Below are 11,022 nucleotides of genomic sequence, written 5' to 3' on the forward strand. Positions count from 1 at the left end.
AAGGCATAAGTGTTCCGAATAAAGGGGTCAGAGTGCCACTTAGATGGCTGTGTATGTGGCATTAAAGCCAGGGAAGACATCAGAGGCATCGCTGTAGAACTGCACCACCACCACATTTTGAGAGGAGGTCAATTTCAGGCTTGAGTAGATGCCACAGTACTTGTTATTCAAGATAGGCGAGTTGAGGGAAGGCCCATCAAATACCACCAAATAGTCGTAAATACAGCCGGGTGCAAACTCAACATTGAATGGCGATATCTGTAACTGTATCTGAAATATATTAAAAAAAACATAATTCAATGCAAGTATTGTGCAGAACAACCCCCTGCCAAACACACGTCCTAACAAAGAGATTTTCTCTACCATGGCTCTTCTGCAGTTGTGTAAAGATGGCACCCCATGGGAAAAATATATATATATATATATTTATCATTCATTGTCAGTTCTCCCGTAACACATATTTTTGTGAATAATGTATCTCAGAGTAAATATTTAGATCCAAGTAGCTAGATAGAGTAATATATTTTTGATAATAACATTAATCATAACGTTGGTTTACACTTTGGAATTCTGTTCATTGTTGGGTTTGAAAAAGCCTGAGTTCTGCTAACCCGACAGGAGTTGCCACCCTGTGACTGATGAGAAGCAACCCACCGCTTTCAAATAGGAAAGGCAATTTTGTCAAGTTTTTTCAACAATGAGTGGATGCCAAAACATAAAAAATAAAAAGGTGCAATTCCTTACAAAATCAGTTTAGTTTTATCCTCAAGTCTGATATGTAGAGTATGTCCCCACTAAAACTTGTCTTATAAAGACATATATGACTCCTTTAGTTGAGGCTTCTCCTGATGGTTTTACGTTTCACCATCCATTACACATTAGAGGTTGTGGAGGGAGGCTGGAAATGGTTTTCAATGATGTTTCAAGTATCACCTCGAGGTGTACGTAGTATTTACAGTGGGGGGGAAACAAGTATTTGATCCCCTGCTGAATTTGTACGTTTGCTCTCTTACAAAGAAATGAACAGTCTCTAATTTTTATGGTAGATTCATTTTAATGGAGGGAGACAGAATATCAGCCAAAAATCCAGAAAAAAACACATTAAATAAAAGTTCTGAATTGATTTCCATGTCATTGAGTGATATACGTATTTGATCCCCTACAACCCAGCCAGAATGCTGGCTCCCATAGATTGGCAGGGTGCCCATGTGGCACACAGATTACAATCAATCAATCACAGATTCTCCTGATCTCAACTTGTTGCGTGTATACAGCACACCTGACCACAGAATCATTTTCTTCCATTCCAACCTCTCCACCACCATGTGCAACACCAAAGAGCTGTCAAAGGACATCGGGGTAGACCTGCGCAAGGCTGGAATGGGCTACAAGACCATCAGCAAGAAGCTTGGTGAGAAGGTGACAAATGTTGGTGCGATTATTCAGAAGTGGAAGAAATATAAAATGGCCATCAATCGCCCTCAGTCTGGAGCTCCATGCAAGATCTTACCTCATGGGGTGAGAATGATCATGAGAAAGGTGAGGGATCAGCCCAGAACTACACAGGAGGAGCTTGTTAATGATCTGAAGACAGTTGGGACCACAGTCACCAAGAACACCATTGGTTACACACCATGGCGTAATGGATTGACATCTTGCTGCGCCTGTAAGGTCCCCCTGCTCAAGAAGGCACCTGAACAGACCCGTCTTAAGTTAGCCAGTGAACATCCGACATTAAAAGCTGGACATTAAACCTCAACCAAACTGAGTTGTCTGCCTTCTCGTGTGCTACCATTTTTTGATTTCTTTTTCAGGTATGATGAGGACTATCCTCAACTCCAAAGGAGTGAACATTTTAGGGCTCTCGAAACATTTACCCTGTTAAGCTTTGAGCCAGGGCCCATTACAGCAATCACCATTACAGACTTCTAGGGTTCAGCAGCAATGCAGAGCCATAAGAGAGACGTAGAGATCTCGTGTATTTTTAGGCAGCTAGAACTGCATTCATGAGGAGATTACTGGCCTGAGGGAGCAGGTGGATACTTTGAATAATTTGGCACAAAAGCCGTCTACTGACCAGCCTGTTGCCAGTGCATCTAATCCCACTGTCCCATTACAGCAGTTGATATTTTATCTACCAAAACTAAACATGGCTTATCCTGTACACCATTTGATGACATCCAGTTTTTCTTTTTGACCCAGTGCATTCTGGTCCTTGATTTACTGAAGTCTGTTTCTCTTCCCATAGACCACGGGTGTCAAACTCCAGTCCTGGAGGGCCGCAGTGGCTGCAGGTTTTCATTCTAACCATCTTCTTCATTAGTGACCAGTTTTTGCTGCTAATTAACTTCTTTTGCCTTAGTTTTAAGTAACTCGATTCAGGCCCCTTAGTTCTCTCTTTTTCCTTAATTAGCAGCCAAACAATCATGAGACACAAAACAAGCCGTCACATGACCAGCTCACCCGTGCCCATCACACAATATCTGAAAATAAAGAAAGGTGATGATTGATCTCTCAGCTCACCAAAACACGTGTTCTTAGTAAAAACAGAAAAATCAACAGTTTGGGAAATGTGTGCTGTGTCCTAATAATAATAATAATTCTTTACATTTATATAGCGCTTTTCTCACTACTCAAAGCGCTCTCCACACAGGGAGGACCCGGGATGCGAACCCACAATCTCCTTACTGCAAAGCAGCAGCACTACCACTGCGCCACCTGTGAGAATGAGAGCAGCAACAAGCCATGAAATTAAATAACGGGTTTAATTAACAGCAAGAATCAGCTTCTCATTAAGAGACTGGTTGGAGTTTGAAATCCCAGTTTAGCTGGTCATCTGTTGGCTCGTTTCACGCCTCATTTCTGTTTGGCTGCCATTTAATGAATAAAGGAATCAATTCAGAGGACTGAATCCTTAAAAACAGGGCTATTACAATGAAGGGAAAAGAAGTTAATTAGCAGTGAAAACTGGTCACTGATTAGGAAAAGAGTTAGAATGAAAACGTGCGGCCCTCCCGGCCCAGAGTGCGACACCCCTGCCATAGACAAAGCACACATTGCATCTATTGTGTCTTTGTTAAGAAGTAAACAGCTGAACTGGGAAGCTGTACGCATTCTCTTGTGGCCGTTTCTTTATGTGTTTCATGCTGTGTTTGATATCCCTTAGAGACAATTCATGGCAACCTCTGCGATCTTAAAACTCTACACAGTAGACTACATAGTGCTGTTTAAAACATTTGCAATAAGGCTGCTGTCATTTCTATTTTAATGCGGTCCTCGAGGATGAACTGGCTAGCCACAATGGAGGCATTACACGTGAGGAGGTTATTCAGCTGGTTCTAGATACTTGCATACTCACAAGACATTAGGCTGTGGAAAGTGCATCTGACCCACTCACTTGTCTCGTTCTCCTGACTGGAACCCCATGCAATTACGAAAGCAGGTAATTATTGAGCAAGTCTCTAAATGCATAGCCCATACAATTTCTTCTGTGCTAACCGTGCCTGTCTCATTAATGTTCTGACGCCACGAAAGTGACAGAGAAATTTTCACATAGGACCAGAAGAAGAGACTTGAGCCAGAAAAACAAGCAAACATTCATAACCAAGATAGTTATAAATATTCTAAAAGAATCCAGTAACTACAGAATTGAATGTTGCAACCTTTAAAATGTATATTTACATTAAAAGGAAAGCAAAAATAGGTCTCAAACATGCACAAAACATAGAAAACAATACCAATCATAACAATTCATTTTGGAGCCAAGGCCAATCTATACCTAAACCTACTGTATATCTTACTGAGTTGGGGCAAAAAAACCAAAGGAATCCTGTGAAGAAACTCATACATGCAGGAAAGAATTATGAATCCTAGACATAGGGAACTGCTGACTGTTAGACTGGCATTAGAAGAAAACTCTTTTGGTCAGATCGATCATAACGCACACAGCTGCTCTTCAAAAAACAAAGGGAAGAAAAGTAAGAAAAAGAAAACCACGCTTGACGGCAAACGCCATCTTAAATGAAAACTCTATATATTAGAAATTAGAATATAAATAGCGAGATACTATTGGCACTTCAGTCTGAAAGTCTGCTTCACGCCTTATAATAATAATACATTTTATTTATTTAGCGCCTTTCCCATGCTCAAGATAGCACTGTATCATTTCACTCTTCCCTTTTATCAGCTCCTAGCACACAGTAAAAGACAAAGGTCATAGAATAATTTAAGAATATTTGCTTTCCCTTGCCCTATGGGTACACTTTAGCCCCTTTCCATTGCATTTTAATATGCACGAGTGCCTCTTCACTGGCGCGCCCTCGGACCTGTGCGTTCCTGTGAGGCCTGCTTCTCAGACTCTCTCACTATTTTGAGACACCTCTGCTGCCTTCTGCCCAGTTTGATCATTTCTGATTTTGAAGTTGGCTCTCTCTGCGTACCTCCTATGTCTTTACTTCTCATGTGTCCGCACTGACCAATCAGATTGCTCTGAGGAACCGGACCCACAGACCTTAGTGTTTTATTATATTGTAAACTTAAACTGACAACTGAACAAGAGAGTTTGCACCTGATTTCTAATATAAAGCCAGCTATGTGACCTTTATACCCAATTCCAGTTAATTTGTTAAAAAAACTCACTTGATGAAGTTGCACAACTAATATCACACACAAATAGTAAATCATTAGTAAATAACATTAATGTAAAATTCCTTTAAAGTAGCCATTGTTAGACTTCAATACCAGAGGTCACATTCAGATATATTTATAAGTATAGACCAATATTGTCTACCAGACAACTTGAATCTTTTCTTAAAAAACATATAGACTTTACAAATATTTATGTCTGCCGTTTGTCCCAGTGAAAGCACAAAAACAAATATTTGTTATAGCATATAATCCATGCTTTGTCTTGTGTTTTTCACTTGTATTGTTTATCAGAGACAGACTGAGAACATGGTCTTTCATTCACTAACCAAACTGAAGAGAACCTCTCTGAAGTTCTCCATCCTAACCCAGGTCTGTCTCACTGGTCACACTGCAGCTTAACAAAATATTTAATAGCACCACTGACACACAGGCGTATGGACATGCTGGTCTTTAGCTAGTGTCTATGAGGATGTATATTTCATTTGCAGGTAAAAGTAAAACCTTTTTCCACACCAAAAAGAAAAACGATTGAAAGCATGATATTTCAATTTGGAAATCATCTTTACCTATTTTTTCCTTTTGCAGATGCTACTTGATTTTAATCCTCTTTAAACTGCCCAAAGGTGATTTAAGTGATATGATTATGTAATTTTTGGACAGCAAGGTGGCACAGTAGTTAGAAATATTGCCTCACATTTCCAGGAGCCCAACTTTGAATCCTGCTGTGGTGATTGTTACCCCATGATGACGTGCTTTTTTTTCTTTAAAATATTTCGATTGTGTCCTAATATCCTAAAGACAGTCAACAAAGGTTTACTGACATGTCAAATCTGTTGTTCTTTTGGTCTTCAATTTTTAACTATTCCAGTGCAATGCTTTTGTCATCCACACGGTGGAGTAAAGAGCTGTGATCTAAAGCCAGCTTCAAGGAGATGGCCCCAATGGAAGCTACAGCACACTAGCAAAGTGTCTCAGAATTACAAGAGAGGATATAGGCTACTATTACTTTTGTGACATGACATTTTTGTTTCCAAATTCCAGCAACACTTTTATTTCTATCAACTCTGACAGATTTCTTTTTTTATTTTTGTTATTGCTGCATCAATTTATAAGTACCATTACATAAATACACTTCACAAAAGCAAACAAAAAAGAAGAAAATTCAAGTCAAATATTGGTCATAAGTTGACAAGAAAATACAATTTTGTTTTTACCTATTCTGTGTTGTTATAAAACATTAATTTAATATTAAGTTCTATGTATTTCTGATAGATGAAATACTACATGAGCTTTATATACAAAATTGCAAGTTAGTCGACTCAAATGCTATGTCGTTAAACATTATTAACTCATACACTCATGTGCTACTCTACATGAAAGGTGATACAGCAAGGTGGGACAACTATTGAACAATCAGTCTAATCTGTCACACTGGTAATGTTCTCCTGGAAATCATAAGAAAGCACATGAAGACATGCGTAGAAGAAGAACAAATGTCAGAAGAACATGCAGGTTTCCAAGCAGGATGGAGTACAGTCAAACAAATCTTTTCCTTACGGTTAATCATAGAGAAATGAGATAAAGAGTGAGCGTGACTGATGGATGGGTAGATCACGCAGTCTATCACATATTCATTGACTTCATGAAAGCCTTTCACAGAGTTTCACACGAAGCCTTGGCGAGTAGGCTACTGGAGCATTAAGGTTTACAACCAAACTTTATTCAGTTAACCAGCAGCCTGTACAACAACATCAAAAATGCAGTACTAGTCAGAAATGAGAGGACTGTGTGGTTCAGAAATATAGTTGGTGTTTGGCAAGGGTGCCTATTGCTGCTGGCAAATTCAACATTTATATTGAACATGTCATGAGAAAAGTTTTAGACAACAACCACATGCATAGTATTGGTGCAAATGTAGCCCACAGAAGAATCAACAACCTACAATTTCCAAGGTCAAGTCAAGTCAAGTTGGGGAGCATGCACTGGTATTGTGAGTTGCCGTACCCACTACACGACGAAACAACTCAGGATCCCAGTTTGCAACCCCGCCAGGCTGACATGCGGTCCAGTCCTACCCTCTGGAAATGACCCTCTATCTGCCGCAGCCAGGCGTTACATGGGCGACCCCTTGGTCTGGTCCAGCCACTCAGGTCCCCAACAATGAGGATCTTACAAGCCGGATCACCCTCAGTGAAACGCGCCACATGGCCGTAGTGCCATAACTGATGCTCCCTCACAATGCAGGTAATGTGCCTCATTCAGGACTCCATGAGCAACCGCTCATTTGACACAAAGTCAAACCAATTGTACCCAAGGATTCTCCAATCAGACACAGTATCAAAGGAGTCCAGTCTTTGTCTCAGGTCACTGGATAGTGTCCATGTCTCGCAACCATATAGCAAGACAGGAAGCACCAGGACTCTAAAGACTTGGACCTTCGTTCTTTTGCATAGATATGGGGAGCGCCACACACCCCTTTCCAGCAACCTCATGACCCCCCGTGCTCTCCCAATCTGTCTAAGGAGTTCATAGGAAGAGTCACCAAAGGCATGAATGTCACTGCCAAGGTAAGTAAACCTCTCGACAAGGTCGACACTCTCTCTGCCAACAGACACACTGCTGATGGCTGTGCCCAAGAGGTCATTAAAGGCCTGGATCTTGGTTTTTATCCAGGACACTCGCAAGCCCAGACACTCAGACTCCTCACTCAGTCTCTCGAGCCTCCATTGTCTCCGTGAAGATCACAGCATCGTCAGAAAAGTCAAGATCCGTGAATCTTTCTTCACCAATAGATGCCCCACAGGCAAGAAACACAACTCCTGCTTGACGACAACAACACTTCCACATACAGTCTGTAGCACAAAACTACTAAAACAGAACAGTTAAAATCCTGCAAGATTAGCAACAAAGATGCACACAATGAACAAAATCTGCTATTGAGAGGCAAGCCATTTAGATAAGTAGACAGGCACAAGTAACTGGGAGCACATCCTGTATACTGTAATGAGTAATGGCTGCAGTGAATTCAACATAAACCTAAGAACAATATTACAAGTGGTGAATAGACTTGACAAGATCTGGTACAGTAAAAGAATAAACTTCAATACAAAAGTCCATCTGTACGACATGCTAATTATACTGATTATCCTGTACGGCCATGAAGCATGAACACCCTCAGAAAATGGAAGTAACAGGCTATTTGTGTTTGAAATGGCTGCACTCTGAATGATTCTTGGTGTACAACAGACAGACGAAGTGCACAATGAAGAGATCAGAAATCACTCGGGAGTGAAGAGAACATTAACAGACATTGTACACGGGAGATAAAATAAGATGGCTTGGACATGTATTGAGGATAAGCAACTAATGCATTGCAAAAACAAGGTAAGGTGGAGGGCAGTACACCACAAGGTGGTCCGAAACCTATGTGGATCAACACCATATTGAAAAGAGCTGGACTCAAAATGTGCACGGCAGTCGATTGCACACCAGACAGACACGTGTGGAAGAATATGACGCACAATGTTGGAGCCAACATTGCAAAGATACAGCAATAAAGAAGAAAAGAACTCATAAAAAAGGCTGAAGGTGAAAAAGTGGTATACTATATATGACTACCTTAACATTATAGAGGCTGGGTGTGGACATTTTGTCTTTATGTGTGATTTGAGTCTTTTTTTCGTTTTTTTTTTTTCTTCTCACATGATTTGGTGGGCCTGCATTGGCCCACTGTATTTACATTTACTCATTTGGCTTTATGAAAAGCAACTTACAACATCTGAGATACAATTGGTAACATTATATGTCCTTTGCTTTTCCAGTTGGAACACAGGCAGTTCAAGTGATTTGCTTATGGTCACACATTTTAAACCCAAGACGTCAGAGTCTGAAGTCGAAAGTCCAAAGCTTTAACCACTATGCCACTATGAAAATATGTGAATGTGAATGAGAGTGCACCATGTGTTGGAATAATAATGCTTTTCTGTGCTGTTTTCACAAAGGTACAAGCCACTGTAGGTCAGCCAGACAATATTAATGACTATTTACCTTTTTCATTGCAGGAACAGTGATGATCCAGTCACAAATCACGTTAACAGGATACACATTTGGATAATTTGGTGTTGCAAATGTTCCACTTGTATTGTTCATATTGCCACCACATTGCACTGTGAAAGGAAAGGGATAACTGAAAAGGTCTATTGATCTGCTATGAGCTGCCACACCTTAAAATGTTCAAGAAATGGGGACTGAATGTTAGCTAGCCAACAGGAATTGTCAAACAGAGTCAACTGCATGCTTCCTGTGCATCACACAATGTGGAATGCCTACTCTACATACTAAACCATTGCATGAATCCCTTCAGACTCAACTCAGTAACACCCTAGAAAGAACTTGCACTCACCACTGGCATATGAAGCAGTAAAACCAGTTCCTTTGCCTTTGGCACTTGTGACAAACTCCACCAGCATTGCGCTGGTACTGCTAATAATGGGAATAACAGGACCACTTCCACAGGTGTTGTTCATTATGACTGGGGAGCTTCTACTGGAACCGTCATATACTCTGACATAATCTGTAGTGCATCCTAGAGATTTCTGCACACTGAAACTGTTGAACTGCAGCAGGACCTATGCAACATGGATAAGTAAAAAATTCGTTATACAAAAAAGACAATATTAGTATCTTTTTGGTAACAATGCTCAAGCTGCACATTCCCCACTAACCCCCAATCTACATACCCTGTCTGCTGGAAGCTGAATTGTAAAGTAACATCTGGAGTTGGCAGGATACTGACTTGGGTATTTAGCAGAACTAAAATTTCCTGATTTTTCAATCATAGAAGTGCTACAGGGATCTGTGAGACAGAAAGACAGAAACATTAAGAAACACAAAAATGGCCTCAGCTTGGCATGACTGCAGCATAGATAGCCATTTAGATATACGCTTCTTAAAATTCTTTCAACTCAAAAAATACTGCAGTAAATAAGATATACACTTTATTCTAAGACTAGATAAGAGATCTTAGGAGAAAGCTTTTTCTAATACATGAAGGACAGCAGCTATGTGGTCACCAAAGTCATAAGCCCTCTTACAATAACACCCCAACCTGGGTCCTAAAGTGAGTCAGGAGTGCATTTGTGCATTTTCAGAACGCAGGTCAGCCCCATGGAAGTATCAGTATGATCACATTGCTCCAAAACACGTGTAGCAATCATCCTAAATACACATATCCTACTTTCAATACCTTAGAATATTTTATATTCCTACTTATTAATCTGATGGTGGCACTGTGGTTAGTATTTCTGCCTTACTGCTTCAGGCAAATAGGTCTGATACCCCAAACTGGTCATTATACCCAATGCTAATTTGAACAGTATAAAAGTTATACTGATGAGCATGACACTCAGCATATGTCGCTGCTTTCCTATTACAGATTTTTTTGTCATGATCATTGATCAATAAATACAATATTTACACTTGATTATGAATTCAGAAGATGTATATAGCACGCCCTGGGGAATTATCAATAGATGGGCTTGTGTAGAGAGGACTTTTATTACAATAAACTTTTTTCTGTCCTCCCTGGCCATCGGACCTTACTCTTATTCTATGTTAACTAATTTTGTCTTATTTTAATTTCTTACTTTGTCTTTTATTTTTCTTTTCTTCATTATGTAAAGCACTTTGAGCTACTTTTTTGTATGAAAAACCTTGATGACTCAGGCGCCGCCGAGAGTGGCAGCCTTTTCAGCAGCACCGTGTACGACTTTATTTTTCTACCTTTTATTTTTCTTTTTTTTCTTTTTTTTTATTGATCACTCCTATCACTTTCTTTTATGTGGATTCGTTCCCTGGACACTCTTACTTTTACAACGTGGGCATGGATTTTTACACACCAAGACTCATCTATTCAAGTACTCAACTTTGAGTGCTGAGAACAAATGCCAGTGTTGGTGTGGTTCCCTATTTACCCAATTTGTGAATTTCCCCTTGGGATTAATAAAGTATCTATCTATCTATCTATCTATCTATCTATCTATCTATCTATCTATCTATCTATCTATCTATCTATCTATCTATCTATCTATCTATCTAAATAAATGTTGTTGTTGTTGTTGTTTTGCCTATTTTTTTCCAAACCCTACCAATTGAATGGACACACACCCAGACACTTGTCCTTTTATTAAGGTGGTTACTCCCTGTCAAACATATGCAGAGTTAACATTGCCAGTGCATCATCTATTGGACTGTATTTTGGTAGTGCATACTGTAATAAAATTCATTGCATTTTTCATTCCAACAGATCAGCGCATCACAATCACAAACATTACCATACCAAATAGCATATAACAGAGACATTGCAACCAGGCTGAC

At 39.8% G+C, this 11,022-nt stretch overlaps 1 protein-coding gene across 1 annotated transcript; it reads right to left on the reverse strand.

Annotated features, from left to right (window-relative positions):
• LOC127526611 (embryonic protein UVS.2-like) lies at window positions 1-11,007 on the reverse strand. Its single transcript, XM_051922505.1, has 5 exons — window positions 10,980-11,007; window positions 9,387-9,502; window positions 9,050-9,275; window positions 8,695-8,813; window positions 1-270 (listed from the first exon to the last, which is right to left on the reverse strand). Exons 1-5 carry the CDS (start codon window positions 11,005-11,007, stop codon window positions 40-42), a joined length of 720 nt encoding a protein of 239 aa, XP_051778465.1. The 3' UTR covers window positions 1-39.
• Between the last annotated feature and the right edge of the window lie 15 nt (window positions 11,008-11,022).

This window comes from Erpetoichthys calabaricus, chromosome 2 (assembly GCF_900747795.2).
Source record: "Erpetoichthys calabaricus chromosome 2, fErpCal1.3, whole genome shotgun sequence".
Classification (NCBI taxonomy): Eukaryota; Metazoa; Chordata; class Cladistia; order Polypteriformes; family Polypteridae; genus Erpetoichthys; species Erpetoichthys calabaricus.